We start from the raw sequence: 21,828 nt of genomic DNA, 5'->3' as shown, positions 1-21,828 counted from the left end.
AAATTTAGTTGGCGATGAACTTAGTTTTGGTGCACCCAGCATCTTTGAGGCTGATGGTGCTCTCTGACTGGAGTGTGCTTGAGTAATAGCAATCTGTATACCTCTGTGGAATATCATTAAGAAGTATGTTTTATTAGCAGCTAATCCAATTTGCCCAGGGCTCCTCAGCACCCTATAAACATCTCTACTGTATCTCAACCATCAGCCGCGGTCTCTTTCTTCTGATCTCACATTTAAATAAAAAACCTATTATACAGCAAAAAAATAGTGGCATGGGAATCTCAAAGGGAATGGCTTACAGTGCTTCTCTTGCTGGTAGCAAACAAATGTTATTTTAAGAAAGCAGGTTTAGTATAATTTATGTGTAGTTAATTAAATCTCTTGTTGTTTGTGTCCTTTTAAGGTTCTGTGGTGGGCCTGGTTTTTGCTAATTCTGTGTGTTAAGCAAAAACGTCAAATTTTCCAAGCCCTGTAGCATCTAAAACTCAGGGCACACCTTGTTTCGAATAAGATTATAAGTGATGAAAGGGAGAAAAGGATAGATGAAAAAATAAATCTGCTGTGTAGTCAAATTTGTTTGCAGACTTGGAGGCAATGGTTTAACTTTGATTCAGTGTGATGGAGTGGTCTATCGCTCACTTTCAACACTCTGTTGAAGAATACTTAGTGAATTAGACATTCTGTTTGATTTGACTCTGTAAGATCTGTAATAACAAGTTGATGAATTTTGTTTGTCCACAGACTTCCCAAATGGAGAGAAGGTCAATGCCAGCCATGGGCTACATCACGCACACTGTCAGTGCACCTAGCTTACATGGCAAAACGGTATGATCCTCTTCACTACATGCGCTACACAACTTGGTTTCATTATTAAAGATGTATGTATTGACATAGTTTTCCAGTAGTCTAGGACAGATAATCCAGGTCTGATCAGCGATAACTATAAGGCTCATCTTGGTGACAGTATTCAGATGTAGAATTAGATCTGACTCAGCTGATTCTGTGAACCATTATGAAGCTTGTTTAATTTTTATAAAATATATTTGTTTTGGTGTTCTTTAGTGTTATCAGTTCTGATAATCCTTGTCTTCAGACCATCACTTTTATCATAATAAATAATATCTCCACAGAGCAGCTCTAGCTTTTACATTTCTAGTGTTATTAGGACATTAATAGAAGCAGGCGTATACTGGCCTCTCTGCCACTTGGCTCTCTCAGGTACTTTAGCTCAGCCAGCTACCTAGATGGTTCTCAAATATTTTCTCTCATCCCTCTGCGCTTTCGTTGGCCTTCGGCCCCTAAAACCCGGGTTTGGCTACAGCCAGAGGAGCTGACTCTGCTCCTCATTCAGCTTCGGAGGCACCAGGCCAAGATGGCTGGTGTGCATAGTCCCAGCTATGCGTTCGCTCACCTGCAGCACCACCAGCACAACGGCCTTCTAGGCCCCAGCATGCAGGTCAGGGGTCCTCGTACTTCCCCAACCTCTTCTATGGCACACTGCAACCCCTGCCAGTGTAATGTGGTCCCCCTCACCCCAGCCAATCCCATACATTACTTCCCTGTCATGCATTCAAGACTGCGATCTTTTGATACTGCTTGGTTGTCTTGTTTATTCAACCATTTTTGGCATGGGCTGTATTGCACTTCAAATTGTCCAGATTGCCTTTTATCTAGACATTAGTGTCTTTATAGTTAGTGTTGCTCATCCACCTCGTTCAAAACTTGACAAACCTATCAGAGGCTTCTTTTATTCTGTTTGTAATTAGTAATGTGCCACTTTTGAAGCATGTTGCTTGTCGACTGTACCTGCATTTAAACTTTCACTTCTACATTTCTGTGTGCTCTGATAAATCTTTTGCATTTGGTGTTATCACTCTGAAGCAGCCACGAGGCCACAGTTTCCCTTGCGAGCCTATAAACAAACAGTGCAACTGCTGTAAGGCCAGCAGACCACAGTGAAGCTGCAATAGTGCTCAGAAATGACAACTCCACCCAGCCTCTAACATCCAACCATTCTCTGGCCATTCTCTGTGCTTATGAAGGAGTGTCGATGCTCGGTTTGATCACATGTCATGCACAAGACCTGTGTTGCTCAGTTGTGTAAGCAGTCAAACATGAGACATTAAACCAGTTCAAAAATTCCATGATTACTTAATTACAGTTTGGCTTCACTCACTGTAGATAATAATACAGAGGTAGAAGTAAACTGTAATTGAGATCATGTTAATTAAAGTCCTGTTGGAAAAGCCTGAACAGCAAATAAAGGCCTTAGTCATCTGGTCACCCATTATCCTTTGCAGCTACATTTCAAATGATTTATCTCTCCACTGCTCATTTAAAGGCTGATGATACTTACATACAACTGAAGAAGGACCTGGAGTATCTAGATCTGAAGGTGGGCCCCAGCAAAGTAAATGCCACTTCATCCTTTTCATCCTCTACTTCATCTCCTTTCTCTGGACTGCAATCCTGTTTTCCTGCTGCTGCCTCCAACATCTGCCTCCCTGTTTCCCCTTTTCCTGTCTTTCCTCTGTTCTGCGCTGTGCTTTGTATTGTTTCCTTATAATGGTATTAACAACTCTTTTAACTGTCTTCTTATCATGTAAATGATTCATTTGAGGATAAAAGGCCATTTTCACATTACTAAGATCTAAAATCAAAAGCAATAGTCCAATGTCACTGACAAAAAGCAATAGACCATTCTGGCTTCTCACCTGAGTGAAAGTTGTAATGTTCATTTTGTCACAATGATACTTTCAGATGCAGTGTGGTAATGCAGTTATGTCACCCCAACACATGTTGGTGTTCAGCTTGTCCTAATGGGAATTGAAGTTTTAATAAGCACATGGCTGAATTTCTAAAATGTTTGAGTCATGTGAACTCCAATTCCTATGTCAGTGTCACAAATAATATAAATGCAAAGGCTTAATGCTTTGGTATTTAAGCAATCTGTCTCATTTAGCTAGCTATTGGCATATATTCCATTTACACCTGTGCAAAGCATTTGATCCCAATTGATTTGTATGTTTAACACCACAATGCATTAATTAGAAATCTGGGTTGTGTTTCGGAATGGAGGGAGGTCATCTAGTGATGCACAGTACGTCCTGTAACACCTCTCCATTTCCTTTTTTAAAACAGATCCAAAGTATTGACCCGATGATCGTTTCAGTTCACAATGTGTTTGAAAACTCCACTCCAAGTTTTGGGTACTGTTGGAATGTAAGGATGGTGTGCATACAAAGTGAAACAGATCATACCACTGCTTCTCAAATGGAATGCGATGCATCCCTGGAAATTATGCAGGATTTTGCACATGAATCCCTTGATCTGATCATTTACTGTGTGATACACCCAACACTGCTATGAGATTTGAGATGATGGAAAAGGAAGTTGTAATGGCAAAGGGATTCCTTGCATGCTCTCAAGCATTTCTGAATGTGCTATTGAATGTGTCTTTGATATCTTCACTTTGCTTTTGTTTTGCTTGTGAGAGCATAAAAGATGACCCAGTGGTGCTCTTTAAGAAAAATACTGTCAATGTGATTATGAGATGACAATGACAGCTTAAATTTTAGGGCCTCTAATTTCATCGTGATAACAGGAAGAAAAGGACAATGACACGCAGTTCTCACACCATTATCATTGTGTTGAGCTATACAGAAACTTAGTAAAGCACGTACATATAGTTTGTGAATTTGTGAAAGGCAGATTACAAAAAAGTAATCGCAATTTGTTTAGTTTGACTCGATAGTTGACTTTCAACTTGATATTGTTTTTCATTGATACTGAACGCCCTGAGTATGTAATACAGGCTTTCTTTTAAAAACCTATAGTTTCCAAGCTCAAGCAAAGATGTCCTGGTGATCATTTGAGTAATTTTCCCAGACTTGACAAAGCTCCCTCCAGAACCACAGAACACACCATAAAACTGTTCTCACAGGCTGTGGAGTTCTCTACATGACTAGTAATTGACTTTGACATGTAAAATAGGTGGAATGGCCCTTTAACTGAATCTCCCATTTGCTCTGGTCCATACCACCGTGCTGGGTGTGGTGATCCCGATGTGGGTGTCTTATGAATATTCCATCCACACAGTTAATCTTCATGCGTTACTTACCCCATTATCTGGAAAACATCTGGATCAGACGCACAGACAAGCACCTGTTTTATTATTATACTGTTACCAAAAGAGAAAAAGATAAAGTCACTTCTAACTACAACAGAAGTGATTACATAAGATTTTTTTAAATGATTCAGTTCTTGCTGATAGTGTTTCCCACCGGCATATTGCTTACATCTTTCATACAGTTCTGCTGAATAATACAGTATAATGCGTTTTCTGCCACTTTCATGACACACAAATACAATAGGAATAGTCAATAACAAATTTCAGGAATAGGCCAGTAAGGGACACCTTATTTTAGCAGTTTCTAATTGCATAGCTCTAGGGATGGCAACATCAGTCTGTCGCTTGGTCTTTGGTCCAGACTGAAATATCTCTGGATGGATTGCCATGAAATATGGAGTATACATTAATAAATGAGAGTATACATTAATGCAGCACTGGGGACGCCTTACATCAGGACCATTATCATTCTCATCAGGCCAAAATTTTAACACTTTGGTTTATGATCAAATACCTTTAACACTGATGTTATTTCCAGTATAGCTGACGCTATCTTTAGTGCTAATGCACAAGGCTTTAGTGCTAATGCGCAAGTTATGTTAAACCATGATATCCATAATGCCATGACTGGTACAAGTATACACAGCTTGTTATTCCCTCTGCCTACACTCTCATTGCTTTTTTTTTTGCCAGCATAGATACCGCTTTTCACATCATGAAACTAGAGGCCTTGTTAACTTTTAACATTTACCCAAGTGACATGCTGAAGCTTTAATGACATTAAGGTTTACATCAACCTTAAATATTCCCAATGTAAAAAAATTGCCTCTGAATCATAAAATCAGCATCACAATAATCATTCATATAAATTTACTTTACTTTACGTTTTAGGCAGTCAAGAAAGAGCAGCTTTGGGTTTTTAGGGTATCCCTGAACACAAAGATACAGAACCTCTCTCTGCATACACTGTTTTTGCTCAGCTTCTGCACACTATTTTTTTTTTCCTTTTTTTATGTGTGTTTCATTTTTTCATTTCTTTTCTTCATTATTTTATCTGGCTCCATCCAGCTGGCTTGTCTAGCAGTGTGACTGTATATGGAAAATTCATGCAGTTGTTGTTATCTGTTATCTGGATTTGTTAAAGTAAAGGTTGAAAAAAAGCCATTCGATTACTGATATTAAACATTTTATTTGTGGCTGTTGGGAATTTCAGGTTACTGGACGAGAGAGTTTAAAAAAAGAAAGACCATCCAGGCCTGTGAAAATAGCAGAAAGCGATGCTGATGTAAGTGAATCATTATGGTCTCTGGATTCAAAGAAGCAGTCTGATTAGCACCCTATTTATCCGTCTCTTTCTTTTATTTAAGATCTATTTTTCCAACTTCTTTAATCTACTACAGATGAGCAGCTGACTTTAGTCTGACTTTACTGAGTGTTTTAGTGTAGTTTTGTGTGTGTGTGTGTTCTTAAGTTGTGGTAAACAGAGGCTGCGGAGGGAAGGGAATGTATGTACATTGCAAAACTGTGGGGACATCCATCCACACTGCACAGTGAGGGCCTGAAAGTATCGACCACAGCTTTTATTTTCCTCCACCCAATTTAAAGAGAAAAATACATGTAATGGGAGTTTTAGATGTTGAGCTGTTAAATTTTTCAGTTTGATTTGCCTGATCCTGCTTTTCTCATTCTTTGTTTTCTGCTGAATAGAGGTAAATAAGATGGATGTCCTGGCTTTTCATCATTAGCATTGTTCCATTTTAACAATTTATAAGAAATTGCCAGTAAATTTGTCTGAACAATGAATATTTCATGCAATTAGAAACAACAATATACAGCAGCAAAATAAAAACAGCTTAATTATTAATTGAACAGAATGATAAATAGATCTGAGAAAAAATACACTGTGTGAGAAAGACTGTGAAGTAGGCAGTCTTATGTTGTTTTCATAAACACATAACCCATTTCTGGGAAAACAAATCTGTCACTCTCAATAAGCAGGGTTTTCTCCAAAAGTGAATTTGAAAGTATGGATTTTTGATTTTGATTATGATTACTCATAATGGGTATTACCAGATCTCGCCCCCAAACTAGACATTGTAGAGCCTTTTGATATTTCTCACTGCGCTGATGAGAGGAATTCCTCTGGGCTTTTCACACAAATGAGCCTTATTGACATATTTACAGACATCGAAGACTACAGTAGATCAATTCATCTTATGTGGCTGTGTTGTTAAAATGCAGTTGAACAAAGACAAGAATAGAAACATTCGACAGATACTGTATCTCAACAGCCCAGTCACTGTTTTACCGCTTTGCTGCTGTTCTGTTACATTATCTCTACACTCTGGTATTATTAGAGGTAAACAGAGAATAATAAGAAGGAGATGTGAATGTAGTTTTTATCCTTTGTTTTCATGCAAATTTCTTATTTTAACATGTTTTTCCTTTAGGTGAAATTAAGTCGACTGTGTGAACAAGACAAGATTCTCCAGGAGCTAGAGGCCAGGATACGTTCTTTGAAGGAGGACAAGGTTTTTATTTTATACATATATACAACTGCATTTTTTCTTCTGTATGTACAGTATTTACTTGTGTGTGTCAGCTTGTGGTGGTGTATTGATGTGGTCCATGAATACTTCTTGTATTATGACAGTGTTTTTCATGTCCCTGTCCAGGATAAGCTCGAGTCTGTGCTGGATGTTTCCCACCAGCAGATGGAGCAGTACAAAGATCAGCCGGCCCATGCTGAGAAGATTGCCTATCAGCAGAAATTACTACAAGAGGATGTTGTGCACATCAGGGCTGAAATATCCCAAGTCTCCACAGTAAGATTCCAGCTGCACTCGCAAGTTGATTATGCTTAAAATGAAAAATATACAGTATATTCTTTCACTTCTTTGTTAAAGTTAAAATCTGCAATCTGGCTCCCCCAATATGCTTCATTTAGTTTTGGCGGTTAAGGTACTCCGATTGAAACTACTGTCTTTACTACTGTCTTTACTAAGTATACACTACCTCTTGCATTGTGTTTTTATTGGTTGGGCTGTGTCAGTGTCAGCATCATGTTCGCCTCTATTTTTAGTTGTTCCCTTTAGATGGTTTCTGCAACTGGCACAGTGTTTCAGGTTGAGTGTGACAGTATCAAAATGAGTGCTCGGGGATGAACCTGTGGCTACAAAGGAACTCATGAGTACATTTCTCCTCCACTCAGAAAAAGTTTTTGTTCATGAAGTTCATTTATATTCAAATATTCAGTGTTAAAACGAAAAGATGAGTTTCAATAGAACATTTACAAAGAAACCACAAGAAACAGTAAACTGTTAATATGAGTATTTTTGGCTCTCACTGTCATTTCCAACCGTATTGGTTGTATTCAAACATCTGTGATGCGCTCAGTGGACACGCTAAGTATGGATAAGGCAGACTGAACAATGGAAACAACAGATAAATATATATCCAAGTGATTCAGATTTAAAAACTTGGTTTCATGCGAGAAGGCAAAATAAAACTGGAGTAACTCAAGACACGTGCTCTCTGCTACTCTTAACTGCATATCACCACACGGTGTGACCGTAAATCACTGTATAATGGGGTGAAACCTAAAAACCTTTAAAGTAGCATTGGCTCACGAGATAAGTACACGCTCTGAAAACTTATTCTTGTCTTATTATAATATGAAGTGTCTCCTGTTCTGTTCTGCAGGAGATGGAGAACGCATGGAATGAATACAGTCAGCTGGAGAGAGATGTGGACTGGCTAAAGTCTGCCCTGCAGGGACAGATGAACCGCAGTGATCTTTCTCAGGTCTGTGGCTCAGTGATCTCAGTTAACAAACACGAGCAGTCACTAACTCTCATGGATGGGTGTGTGTGGGAATGAGTTACAGACTCCTGGTTTCTTATGCACAGGCAGAGCAAAGAATTCTGTGTGGTTGATATCTGTTGAGAGCATCATGTGTCAGCTTTAAATTAAAAACTGTATTTTGGCAATATAGATGATCGTCATCATTAAAGGAGCTGTATATAAGTTTTTGCTAATGCTGCAGGGCCAACTTTAGTATTAACAGCTGTTTGCTTACAAGTCTAGAAGAAATGTTTCAGCATCAAACTTCATTCCTTTACTCGCGGAGAGCTGTCACCATCAGTGGAAGGCAACACCTATGCTGACTCTTGTTTTCCCCTACTGAAGTTAGCATGCTAAGCAGCCCTGAAGGTGCCCAGAGCCCAGAGGGTGAATTATAACCTCTTGTTATAAGAGGTTATAACAACGATGGCTGAAACTCTGTGAAACGACCATCACCACCACCACCACCAGCTCCCAGCAAGAAACCACTTTCGGTGGCATAGAAAACTTACATATAGTGCCTTCAGTGTCTTAGTACACAAGTCATTTTACAGTGTGTGTTTATGTATATGTGTGTTTGATTGTTTCTTTGTGAGCAGCAAGAGAAAGTGCAGATCAGAAAGGAGCTGTGGAGGATTGAGGATGTTATCGCAGGCCTCAGCACCAGTAAAGCCAACTACAAAGTCACTGTCTCCTCTGTCACCAACCCAGGTAAGACAAGAGCTACCTGGAGGTTTCATGTAAACAAAGCAAATTATATTTGCTGTTTGAGCAATGCAGTACATGCCATGAGGTCATGCTACTGTATCTTATCATCAAAGCTCTTAATATCATCGCCTGTTAATGCCTGTTCAAGAAATGTTCAATTTCCCGTGGAAAAAGAAAGCACTGTCTTTACAGCGTGTGTGTTCTTGTTACATGTTCACATACAAATTCCCCAGAGAGGAAATTTGTGCCTTCAGTATCGGCGTCATCAGTGCCTTCTGTGTCTGCGAGCCCGTCTGCTATGGAGATGAGATTTTCCCAGCAGCAGCAACAGCACAGCCCCCACCTCAGCCCTAGTAGCCTCACTCCCACTCTTCCCTCCAGCCCTAGCCAGCAGCCTTTACACCACTCTGCAACCATCACCAGTGGGCTTAAATGGGTGAGTGACCCCAGCCACAGAGCTAACCTCAGCTGGTTCTTTCAAAATAAAGACTATTTTGCATGAAAAGCAAAACTGTAAGTCTTTACACTCTGCAGTTTGAGTAGTTTGCTGACTGAACTAGTCACATTTTTATATGCTATCTCCAATTGTTATAATATCACATGTCTGCTTACAGAGAGGTTTCACCTTTTTTCTTTTGGGTCAGTTAAAACATAAAATTGCTTATTTTCATTATAAATTAGTTTGTCAATTATTCTTTCAATTAATAAATTAATTGTTTAGTTGATCAAATGCATATTGAGAAATCACAAATTTCTCAGGGTGGTCCAAATCCCAAAAAGATATTCAGTTTACAATGATAAGTAACAAAAAGAAAGAAGAGGAAAGTGGCAAATCCTCACATGTGAGAGGCTAAACATTTAGCATTTATGGCCCAAAAAAATTTGCAAAACACAGCTTAAAGGTTCCCTGTTTGGCTTTATTGGTTACAAACAAAAGTTATGTTTGCATCCAGTGTTACTCACCAGAACTCATGTAATGTAGTGTATCTTTGAGGTCTAACAAAGGTGTAGAGTGCATTTCCTTCCCCATAAAGCATTTGCAAAGCTGATTTTAAGTATTTTACATTTGGCATATTTTACATCCATGTTTACAAGTCAGCAGTCGTCTTCCTCCCTGTCTTTACCGCTGCACTGCAGCATATCTTAGCATGTTTCCATCACCATCCATGTTGATCAATGGAATCGTGTGACACCTTTGGTAGGACTGGGTATAGTGTTAGCCATCTGCACATACCTGTGCATGTCTACTGGTCACGCTCATCTATGAGATTAACGAAACGGGAACCCACTTACAGAATAACAGCATAGTGCTTCTAGAGCCCAGAAACTCCACAGGGAGCCTTTAATGTGAGTATCCACCAATTTGTATGTATCATCAGACACTCATGAGTGGTTTTCTGGTCTTATAGAAAAGTCTGATGTCACTGTCAGAACAATATGAGGTTGATGCTTGTTTGTCATTTTAAGTATGTCTCAGTATTTAACAGTTCTTCTGTGTGTAGGGTGAGGAAGATGTGCCTCCCAGACCTCCTCTACCTCAGCTCTACAGTCCTGATGAGCATCCCCCTGCTGTGCCGCCATTGCCCCGGGAGACAACGGTTATCAGACACACCTCTGTACGTGGCCTCAAACGACAGTCAGATGAACGCAAAAGGGACAGAGAGATTGGACAGTATACTAATGGAGACAGTAAGGTACATACAGTAAATGTGTATCTTGGTAGGTGTGGTGCCTGAATGGTTAAACTACAGTCTCTCATCTGTTTCTAATCTCTGTCTGTGTATCATAGGTGGAACTTAGGCCTTTTCTGAGCAATCCAGAGCTTATGGGGGCTGGAGACGGCTCCAGCCACATCAGTGTTGTAGCATCTGGACATGATGGAGGTTACCAGACGTTACCCAGCAGAGGTACTTGGATGGTAGAGCCAGTAGAATTTAGTTTTTTTTTTTTAGCTATAGCAGTCATTATATTAAATTATTTCCACTGGCGTTTTATGTAAATCCCGCTCACTAAGATATTTTTTGGCTCTATTGCCAAGTTGAGAACAGTGTTTTGATGTTTGTTGGCCTTTCCTCAGGAGTAGCTGGCTCCTCACTAAGGCTAAATCAGTCTTCAAGCATCTCCTCGTATGTGACCCTCCGAAGAGCAGCCTCAGCTGTCGGCATGAAGGTGAGGCACAGAATGAAATAAGAAGAATCAAATCAAATAGTAAAGAGTGAATCAAAAGTGAGTATTCAAATCAGCAGAGAGACAGCACAGCTATTGCAGCATGTAACTATAATTCTGGATGATATCAATGAAATTCATGAATGAATTCATCAAGAGTTAAGTTCTTTAATATTCACATTAATAATTCTGACTCTCCCAAGTGCTCCATCAGACCCGACTGTTCACAGGAGAGAAGACAATGAAGAATCCTGTTTTTTATTTCTGCACCAGAGAACTGAAAGAGTACAATGTTTATAATATATGTTTTATAATATAATATACAAGAACAAAATCCATAATTTTCAAAATGTCATACACAATCAACAAGAATATTGAATTATTACCTGTACCTAAAAACATTCTACTAAATTTATTATTAATTCCTTATAAATACACATTATTCTGGAGGAGAAAAATAAGCATTTATGGGACTGGACACCCTTTGCACTCTTTGTAATGTATAATGTGCCCCTAATTCTCCCTATATGCTCCAATGATCACCTCGGAAATGTCTCAGTTGTGAAAACTGAATTGTGTACTCTATTGTGTATTCTTTATTAACATCAACTACTGTATGCTTTTACCATCTTGTTTATTTTTTTTGTGTGTTTTTTTTTTTCTTATTCCAATTCCTTTCGCTCTTGTTATCAACTCTCTTTCCTCCCACTTCTCTCAGGAGAGACCAAAAAGTGCCTTGGAGCGTCTGTACTCCGGGGAGCCAGCGCAGCAGCAGCAGAGGGGGAAGATGAGCGCTGATGAGCAGCTGGAGAGGATGAAGAGGCACCAGAAGGCTCTTGTCCGGCAGCGCAAACGCACCCTAAGTCACGGAGACCGCCACGCCTCTTCAGCGTCACGCACCTCGTCCTCATCCTCGCGCCCGCTTTCAGCAGACTTGGGATCAGTATGTCCATAGAACAGTATCACATATCACACTCTCATGCATGACGACAACCAAACTGAGAGTGGCGATCTACAGTAGTAATGCATGCCTTTGCTCAGATTTGACAGTTTATTTTTCTCTGTTCCTGACATTACAAAGTTTATAGTAATACATTAAATTAGTGCAGTATGGTAATTCGCGGTGCTTATTAATTCATGTTGTTTTCAGTATTTAACAGGCCTTATTCTCAGCACACATTTGGACTTGTTGAAGTAGGAAATGAAAAGGGGTTACTAAAAACATTTATACTAATAACAAAGGCTCCGTTTTGTTCCACTGCCCCATTAAGCCGTGACAGTGAGGCAACATGCAGAACCACAGGACCCTGAAACTGAAACAACTAAATGGAATTCAGCCATTATTATTTTTATGATTTACTCCTGTGATTTTCCTGCTGTAACATGTCAAAACGCCTGTACAGACAACAGGTGGATAACAGTTTCTGCTTTACAAACTGTAGTACAAAAAGTGTGTACAATTCTTACATAACGGTTGATAAAGTGTTTATTATGAAGTGGAAATAATTACATTTACGTTGAATAGCAATGGTGGTCTTGCTCAAAATCTTTACAAATAATATACCTTGCCTATGAAAACACATAACACACTAATTACCTCAGACATACGACCTTAATACCATCTATACTTCACATTCATCCGTGTATGGGTATGTGTCTCATTATTCTCTGTTGTAGATGCTAACATTGCTTTGTCCATCCCTTTTCACCTCTCCTCTCTGATCTCTCCATTTCTCTGCTATGGTTGATTTCATTCTGGCAGTATGCCTTCACCATACTACCATACTGGTTTCTAACCTTAACAGTGGCTGTGCTTCCAGAATAACACCCAGGTGCCTGTTCATCAGAGTCTGTCTCTCCTCATTTAGATATTAATGCCCACTGTTCTTCAATTAAGTGCTGTCTTTTAGAGTTATTTTTGAGTTTCTGTGTGTGTGTGTGTGTGTGTGTGTGTGTGTGTGTGTGTGTGTGTGTGTGAGAGAGAGAGAGAGAGAGAGAGAGAGCGAGAATGAGAAATAAAGTGCTGGCTTTTCTACTGACCAAAACATTGACATACACTGAGAAATGCCTATTTAGATCTACTGAACTCAGCCTCATCATAGCATTTTTCACATTACATTTTTTTAATGAAGACAAAAATGGTCTAATTGTTTATGGCTTGGGGTCCTCTGATGTCCCTTTACCACCTCCCGGGCTTTGTTAGAGGATACCTTTTGTTTAGACAATACTAATGTGTATGACATTCATTTCAGTATCAAAACATAGGTTAAAGGATTTCACTGTTTGCTCAGTGTTTTTATCTGCTAATTAATTGTTAGTTATACCCTTTCTTTTTCATATGTGAATGTTTGCAAATAAATAAACATTATTTTCTAATGAACACATATTGCCATGTTTTTTATTCATTATATTTGTAATGTGAGTATATACAATATGGATGTGTTTGGTGAAACTGTCATCAGTGTGAGTGTTTATCTGTCCTGTTTATTTTAGTGGCATTGTGCTGTCCTCCTTATCTCTGTTGTAATGGATTTACACCACGCTCTTATTTTAGAGTTTTCAATTTCATATAAGCATGCATACTCATTTATGCATGCTCCCTTTTTCTGTTTCACACCTGTACACACCCACACACTCTCCTGCACTGAAGCCTTTAAAATTATGTTAGCATACCAGTGATAACTAGTGTGCTGTACAGTACTTGTTTCATGAAAATATGTGTGAAGGCAAGTGTCAGTTTCACATTTACTTGATAATCAAGACATCTGGATGGCAGGATCCTATAAATTGTTTCACAGTTTTTTGTTGTTTTTTTTTCTCCTGTCTATGTTATCCAGTGGAAGAGAGAGCAGGAGTTTGACCTGCAGTTGCTCGAGAGGGCTGTCCAGGGGGAGGAGGCACAGGGAGTTCGGAGCGTCCAGGGGGAGGAAAGACCTCCCGAGCACAAAGAGAGACCCCGTTCACACTCTGACGAATGGCTGACCTTCCGCTCTACGGCCACAACTCCTCCCGCGTATGAAGCTGACCTGGAACCACTAGATTATGATGTGGATCTCAACAAAGAGGTAAATTCTCTTTGATGAGTTTAATGTCAATATATAAAGATGATAAAGATAGAAGGAAATAATATCATGCTCATCCAAAGACAAGAAAGAGCTGGGGTGTGTGTGTGTTACCAGTACAAAATGGGATTTTATTTACACCCAAATCACTAAGATTGTAACTTTTATTCTAATTAGTGAACTTGGTATGTAAACAATTTTTTATACTTTATAAATGCAGAAATTCAGGACATAACCTAGAATGCATGAAAAACTTGTGGGTGTGCTGGATATGCTCTACAACACAGTGAGTAGTCATGTGACTGAACCCAGACCCCAAGAGGCATCTTCATACATTTTCTGTTAGAATTAATAGATTTGCTCGTTTTGTTGTATCCTGGATCACAGTGTCGTCACATGAACACCCTCTTTTGTTAGGTGGTGTGAAAACAATGAGCAAAAGTAGAAACTAGTGCTTATTGTGAGAGACAGACAAATTAAGGTAGAAGAAAAGGGACAGATATTTAACATTACTTAAAACTAACTAACAAATAATATGCTGTTAAATAAGATGCTGTAGCTCTCACAAATTTATAGCCCTTATGTACAACTTAATTCTTCCTGGTCTGTGTTGTTAGACCATATACGCTTCCAGTTCTAACTAAGCAGCTACATGTCCAACAGATTTACACCTTGTTGTAGGTTAAACTTTATAGTGAACTTTGTATATTTGTATATTTTCTTTGCCTTTAACCTCATAGAAAGGATGATGATAAAGCAGCTTGGATGTTAACACACACCCTATCTATTTTGTAGCTGTCCAAACCTCAGAAAGTGTTGATCCCAGAGCGCTATGTGGATTCAGAGCCTGAGGAGCCCCTCAGTCCTCAGGAGGTGGAGGAGCGTCATCGTAAGGTGGAGCGCATCAAGAGCATCTTGGCAAAATCAAGGTAGATAAAATAGTAGTATTATAATCGTAAATAATACTGAATACTGAAATAATACTGAATTTCCATTTGAAATGTGTGTGGCTGATCCAAAATAAATTCTAGGGTGGCAGACTCAAAAGACTCAGATTTAAGCCCAATGTGGTAAGATAATACCCTCACAGCAATCACTGCAGTATCATATTATTAACAAAAATGTATCTATGTGCATGGGGTAGTGTGCAAAACCTAGCACCAACAGTGTCTGTGGACAAGCCAGATGTGGGGCTGGTGGCTCTGGACTCAGCTTTGCAGGAGCAGGAGAGGATCATCACCATGTCCTACGCTCTCGCCTCAGAGGCTTCTCTCAAGAGCAAACTAGTGGCAGGTTGGTCATTCATATCGTTTTTAATTTTTTTTTTTTCTTCTTTCCAGCCTGTAGGTTGCTGTTGGTTATACATCTTTGCTTTTAAAAGGAGTGTAAAAAATCATTATTCCACAGGAACACTTACAGAAATAATTACTGTATCTGCAAAAAAAAAAAAAAAGAAAAAGAAAGCCTATCAGTGCTGACAGTTTCAGTAAAATTTCTCCCGGCATCAAATTGACATCTTTTGATTGAAGAAGGGATAAAGAGAGGGAAGCAGTCTTTCAAGAAAGCTGGATTGATGGAGTGGAGATGAGAAGGGCGTAAGGTGCAAAGTCAGGCAATAAGGCTGTTCATTTCCTAATAACTGAACATTATTCCTTATTAGGAGCTCAGATAGTCTCTAATTGCAATCCGTGTAGAATCTTTAAGACAGGGGAGGAATCGCTTGATGAGGCCATTTTGTGTGCTGATCAATGACCCAACTCTACTTTCCTTCTGCATACCATTGCTGCTGCTTTGAACGTAGCTCTGAACCTGCATAAAAGCCACTGCACTCACTTTTCATCTCTTTCATACTCTACAGCAGGCAGGCAAGTTCATTTTCACTGTAGCTGCAGCAGATTGTCAGTCTGTCTGCCTCGCTCACACACACACACACACACACACACACGCACACACACAGACACATATGCACACATATATCTGTCACACACAGTAACACTCAAGCTGTCAGCGTGTGTGGAAGCTTAATATGCACAGTGAGGCAAAGTCAACAATTATAACATTATTTCTAGCATAGAGAAATGTCAGAGAATATAACTGGTGGCATCTTGTCAGTGGAGACTGAATCAATGACTTTCTCTCCCTTTGGTGTTAAAGTAAGGTATGCTAGTGCACTGCATTAAAAGAAAGAGTCTTTTTCACTGTTATTATGCATCTGGCATTAAAGCAGCAATATTCAACGCTATGGTTAAGTACAGTATATATTAAAAAGGTGTTGCTGATTATTGAATTATTCTGAACAGTTACATGATGTGGTATTTTGTAGTTAGTTATTGGAAATATTGAAAAGAATCTCAAATTTTGTGCTGGAACAATTATCTACAAAATATTAATGATCTACAAAATAAACTTCCTTGTGTAAGACCTCTTCAACTATTTATTGTTAGTTTTTTGTTTTTATTTTTAAAGCTGATGACATTTTCTGATGATGACAGATAAAGCACACACCACGGCACTGTGTATAGATTACAATAAGCCTCAAATGCTTGATACTGGAAGACACATTAGCTACAGATATTACCATCCTAATGACTTTTAAATACCTTGACATTTTTCACAAGTTGGATCAAGGTTGCCTGAAATCATGTTGATATCATAAAATCTGCATTGAACGCCTGGTAAAAACAAAAGCCCATAAAGATGCTGTTGCTGAAGTCATCAGAGATACATCGGAGAAAAGAGTCAGAGAACATCCTGGAGTTTTGCCTGATCATTGACTGAAATTATCAACTGATAAAACTGCTGCTGATTAGTTTAGCTGATTAGCTCAAGTTTATACGACGATAGCTGTCCCTTTGATATATCAGCCATTGTATGCAATGCTGCAGATCACTGAGCAGTGATGAATTACCTTGATTTGTCAGGTTTTTATTTTTGGCGTTAACAAAAACACACACATTCCCTTCTGGTTATTTCAACTAAAATAAAATCCAAAAAAAACATCCATAAACAATAAACAGTGAGAATCAGATTTAACCCATGTTGCCCACCCACAGTGTCATTAGTATACAGAACACAGGAAGTGTAACTGTTTAAGTTTAATCACTGTCATAGTTGTGTGTCCTTCCAGAAAACATTGTGTGGTTCTCAACCAGTTCTAGCCTTCAGTGCGGCCTTGGAACTGTCCCAGAACTGGCCACTTGACTAACAACCAATGTCGTTTTCTCCCTCTCTCTCCCTCTCTCTTTCCCTCTGTCCTCTCCTCATAGTTCCACCACAGGCTAACATCCCCACTCCTCCTCCCCCACCTCCTCCTCCGCCTCCTCCTCCTCCTCCTCCTCCTCCTCCTCCTCCTCTTCCTCCCGTATCTCTGGCACCTCCCTCTCCTCTAAGCAACGGAATTCACTACACGTTTGTCTAATATGAGACACAAAGTAAGGCCTAACTGCATGTTTTACGGCGCTAATGTTTTCGGAGCCGCACTAATTCTTTTTAACAAGGGGCTCCTGTGTGCTTTGCACCTCACTCGATGCTTACTGCTCTGTTGTGATTGTAGGAAACACATCTTGTCTAGGTTAGGGAAGCCCTGCCTCTGCTCCCATTATAATCAAAACAAACATCTGCAGGCAGTCCGCTCATCCCACTGTGATAATTGTGTGTAAATTGTTTTTTTTTTTTTTTTTGTACCACTGCCAAAATATTTATGGATGGTTAAGGAAAGAAAAGGCTGAAAGGAACATGACTGTTTGTAGCATTGTGTATAATTAACAAAAGAGACACCTTTTGATTTAGCACCTTGACAGTTCAGTAGTCAGCACAGCTGCATTCCATGGCACCAATTAGCTCCCCATCTGTAGCCTGACAGCGATAAGCCCGAAATAAATAAAAAAACAGTAGATAGCACTGTTGTTACTGTAAACACAGAAAGAAGGCTTGTGTCGTTTTACTATCTTGTTAAGAAAACTTCCATCCATCAGCCAGTACTAACAAATATTTTTGTGGTTTTGATTTCTATGTTAATTAGCTCTCATTAAACTAATTTTTTTTTTTTTAAGGTGCCATACATGGGCGCGTATACAAAGAGAAATCAGATAAATGTTGATAAATGAACACACACAAGCAACAAACTGTCCATCAAGCTGCATTTGACCTTTGACCTATTAGTATAATGCATGTCACAAGAAGTAGAAGCATAAGCTGACCTGTTGTCAGCCTGGCATGATGTAAATGGGTTATTATTAACTGTATAAGGAATCTTTATTCCTTGAGAAGTTGTGTGACTGCATGCTTTTCCATGTTTTGTTGTTTTGTGTGTGACACTTATTTTCCCCAAACTTCTTTTTTTATTTCCCCCCGTAGCGCTCTCACCTCATGTTCAGGTCTGCTGTTAGAGGTGGGCTGTGATGTGTACTTGGTTTGTAAAAGTTGCTCTGCCACTTGGCAGCTTTGTGATCAGAATGACACTCCGGATCTCCTAATTGGATTCACTTTCAGTATAAAAAGTACAGAACTACAGCAGAGATCACATTACTGTGCTGTGTCTGCAAAACTGTTCACCAAACAGTGGTAGTGCAGCCTTCACAGAGGTGCTTTAACAGTGATACACAGTAAAACATTCAGTTGTTTGCACTGAGAATTTGCACATTGAGGAAGTGTGTGAGAGAAGGTGCTGTTCACTCATTTGGATATTTGTTAATTATATCTGTGTGGCAGCTATTTTTGTCTTATATCTGATAATATCCTTAATGATTGTTCTCCATGTCCCATTTAGTAATGTGCATATTATTAATTGGTAGGGGATCTGAGTTTAGAGGACGGGCTTGCTCTAACCTCTAAAAAAACCTAAGAGCCTGGACGGTATTTTGTAGGATTTTAGGCTTCAAACAAAACAGAAAGAAAACCTTTTGTATTATCTGATTGTGGTTAACTCTGCTGTCATGCTTATCTTGTTCTCTGATAGATACCGTTTTTGTGCTTACTTTGTCTTTTTCTCTTATTACCTCCCAGCTCAAGCGATTTCCGGACACTGAGGTGCTCTCCCACACTGACAACAAACAACTGGACTCTGCAAGAAAGGAGGATTTTGTTCGATTTTGTTTTTGGACATTTGGAAATTTAAACAGTAGAAAAACTGTAGTAAACATTGACAAGACAAAACATCTCTCTGAGGCTCACGCAGTACTGACTCCTTCAAGTGTTTCTTGTTGCTGACAGAAACTTTCCTGAGGAAAACAGAAGACGTTGCTGTGGGAGCTGCTGTGCTCATTAACTGTCTAACAAATGTTAATCTCATGATAATAAAAAAATATATATTTTCTACATGTTATTGCACTTTGAATTGTACACTGTATTATGTTTTCAAGGTATGGCTGACTTGCTTTTACTTGCAGTGTGATCTCAACTCACAACATTTATGGGGTTTTTGTTTGTTTTTTTCAGGTACAAAATGTTATGAACAGAAGGTACTAAATGTGTCATGACGGTAGTATTTTTATCAGATATTATTCTTACACCAAACCATTTGAAATATCATATGTATGTACCTGTAGCACTGCCACTCCTTTTAGCTTGCCAAAATGAATTTTATTTTTGCTTACATCAGGATGAAAATAACCTTTAACATATTTTCGGTGTGACTGAGAAAGGTTGCACAATGGAAATTTATAAGAATGTGAATATTAAAGATATTAACACAATTTCTAGTTCATTGCATAAGTATTTATTTCCCTATTTTATTTTAAATTCACTGCATTTATTTTATATTTATCAGCCAAAGGTATAAAATTCTGGATAACAGTAAGAATGTGACAATGAATGCTTATTTTGTCTTTGACATCCAATTGAGCTGTCTTATTAAAGACAGTTCTAAATGATATTAAAAGTTTATTATTGACCCTGGAAACAGAAGTTGACAAAATAATCTCATATGGTCTAAACAGGAAAGACAAGTTCGCTTGTCTTTGTTGCTGCAGAAACAGGGTAGTGTCACAGAAATTCCAGATTTGTTTCTTACTTTTCCTGGTGATGAATACAAATGTAGTTCGGACTGTCCAAAACCAAAATCTATAAATTTAGGTTGTATTATTCTTACTCTGATTGAGAAATTAGACTCAGAAATTTTATTGACATTATTAACTTTTAACCTAAAAGAGTCTTTGTTCTTTATTATATTTCTCTGGTGCATTTATTGACCGTATCTTTATTCTCATCATGTACAAAGGAAAAGTACAAAATGTGCACTCATCATAGCTCCGAGATTCTCTTTGAACCTCCACATTGATTGCCGTGACCTATTAAACTTCATTCTATTATTTGAAAAAGGAACCAAACTATGGCATGCTCAAAGGAGGTGAAGTTTCAATACAAAAAAGAGAGGCTTCTTGAAATGTTTCTCAAGTTCAAAGCTTTTTCTATCTCAAAAGAGCATTTTTAATTCCGTGTATTTTCAACCAAGAAGGTGGATACTAATAACTCTGGATTCTGAAGTACAGAATTCATATCTTTAAATCATGAACTATGCCTCCATTGCAATTGTAAAAGAAACCTCTAAGAACATCTGAGTCAAAAAGAAAATAATATAGAGAATATGTTTTTAAATAGAGAGTGTGACGGCGCTGTTATAACCAAACCTTCCAGTTTTCAACACAAATATTTATTTTATTAAATTTATCCTGAATCACCCTGGTACAAATGCAGACCCTAGGATCTGATGCACACACTTGTAATGGATACAGCACCCTCGCCTCCCTATGCTTGTCTGTTTTGTTGCGGCTCCCTCCCAAGTGACATCTTTATCTTTAATTGGAAAGTAATTACTTTCACTCGTCTGCATCGTGCATCTTTCAAAACACCTGAGAGAGAGGATGCACCTCCCTCAGCAGCCACATCCTCTCTGCCTCCATCTCTCCTCCAGGATCGGGGTCCCACAGCGCCCGCTGGCCCTGGTGGCTAGAAGACCCATCACATCCTCTGTTCTGCTTATTTTGCAATAAAATGGGATGTTTTTCCCTCCTCCTGCAAAAATTCACCCAAGACCCTCCACTGAGGATTGTGGCATTTCCATGTATTGACGTTTGGCTGGTGGTTCATATACATTTGTTATTCTATGCTCTGGACTTCAAAGAGAATGAAAGAGGGCCTATTATGCTAATTGGGTCCTGTTCTGTTTAACGCAATCAAGGCCTCCTGCATTAATCCTTTACTAAATACTTACTGGCTTTATAAAATGTTTTTTCAGATGTGAAGACACTGAGACACACACTGCTTAGTGTCCTGACAGGGATCTAGTTTTTATACAAGTGGATAAAAGGTAATAAATAAGTAGCAGTTAATAAAGTCTCTCGCTTGAAATCAGAAAAATGTAACACAGCTTCATGTCAGTGTTTATAGTGTGCTTAGAGTGGCATTGATTAGGCCGAGGCTTTGACTTTTGTTGCTTTTTTTTTTGGCCAGGTCTGTGGTTGAAAGGAAGAGCCTATTGAGACCATGCTGAGGAGTCTGACCTTGTTCTCAGGTCCACATTGTTCACTACACTGCACCCTGCATTTGTAACATATTCACAGTTTTCCCCTGACAGGAGCAAAGAAAGGAGAAATCCTACACTGATTCCCTGTGATGCCTATTTCCATCACATAAATATGATTGTTGCTTGCCGTAAATGTCTGAGGATTAGACTACAGTGGAAACACAGCTGGCGCCTCCTTTGCACACTGTGGGGATCCAGATTGTAGTCCAATTGTACAAATACAAAACCAGGGAAGCCGATGCAATAGGTGCTTTGATTTCGAAATAGTATTTTATGCTGTTTTATCATTTTCTAGCCCCACATATGGTACGTTTTCTAATATGTAAGAAATGGAATGGTGATTTGTTGAATAATTGAAGAGTTAGGAATCACTGAATATTCTTCCCAACGTGCATGCA

General features: G+C 38.9%; 2 protein-coding genes across 18 annotated transcripts in view; one reads left to right on the top strand and one right to left on the bottom strand.

The window, feature by feature from the left end:
* The window catches only part of plekha7b (pleckstrin homology domain containing, family A member 7b), a 67,832-nt gene extending 48,227 nt beyond the window's left edge, over positions 1-19,605 (top strand). For 9 of the 17 annotated variants that reach the window (XM_071488824.1, XM_071488823.1, XM_071488830.1 and 6 more), the window contains 19 exons: positions 742-825; positions 1,322-1,456; positions 2,342-2,395; positions 3,142-3,222; positions 5,343-5,414; positions 6,580-6,660; positions 6,805-6,954; positions 7,832-7,933; positions 8,572-8,683; positions 8,914-9,116; positions 10,183-10,374; positions 10,470-10,587; positions 10,758-10,849; positions 11,565-11,789; positions 13,684-13,911; positions 14,704-14,837; positions 15,053-15,201; positions 17,175-17,339; positions 18,913-19,605. In XM_071488824.1, coding sequence (XP_071344925.1) covers positions 742-825; positions 1,322-1,456; positions 2,342-2,395; positions 3,142-3,222; positions 5,343-5,414; positions 6,580-6,660; positions 6,805-6,954; positions 7,832-7,933; positions 8,572-8,683; positions 8,914-9,116; positions 10,183-10,374; positions 10,470-10,587; positions 10,758-10,849; positions 11,565-11,789; positions 13,684-13,911; positions 14,704-14,837; positions 15,053-15,201; positions 17,175-17,326 — 2,364 coding nt within the window. In that variant the 3' untranslated portion in view covers positions 17,327-17,339; positions 18,913-19,605. Of the gene's footprint in view, positions 1-741; positions 826-1,321; positions 1,457-2,341; positions 2,411-3,141; positions 3,223-5,342; positions 5,415-6,579; positions 6,661-6,804; positions 6,955-7,831; positions 7,934-8,571; positions 8,684-8,913; positions 9,117-10,182; positions 10,375-10,469; positions 10,588-10,757; positions 10,850-11,564; positions 11,790-13,683; positions 13,912-14,703; positions 14,838-15,052; positions 15,202-17,174; positions 17,340-18,912 lie in introns of all 17 variants that reach the window. The other 8 variants (XM_071488827.1, XM_071488826.1, XM_071488825.1 and 5 more) reach the window with 7 other exon arrangements.
* Positions 1-20,143, bottom strand: part of saa (serum amyloid A) — a 323,028-nt gene extending 302,885 nt beyond the window's left edge. The window contains exon 1 of the mRNA XM_071488636.1: positions 20,139-20,143. The gene's annotated coding sequence lies outside the window, so the exon portion shown is untranslated. The remainder of the gene's footprint in view (positions 1-20,138) is intronic.
* Between the last annotated feature and the right edge of the window lie 1,685 nt (positions 20,144-21,828).

This window comes from Trachinotus anak, unplaced genomic scaffold, assembly GCF_046630095.1.
Source record: "Trachinotus anak isolate AG129_WGS33_773 ecotype Australia unplaced genomic scaffold, CSIRO_AGI_Tana_v1 ptg000011l, whole genome shotgun sequence".
Taxonomy (NCBI): Eukaryota; Metazoa; Chordata; class Actinopteri; order Carangiformes; family Carangidae; genus Trachinotus; species Trachinotus anak.
Note: the sequence above shows the minus strand (reverse complement) of the source record. Positions and strands in the feature narration are given on the sequence as shown.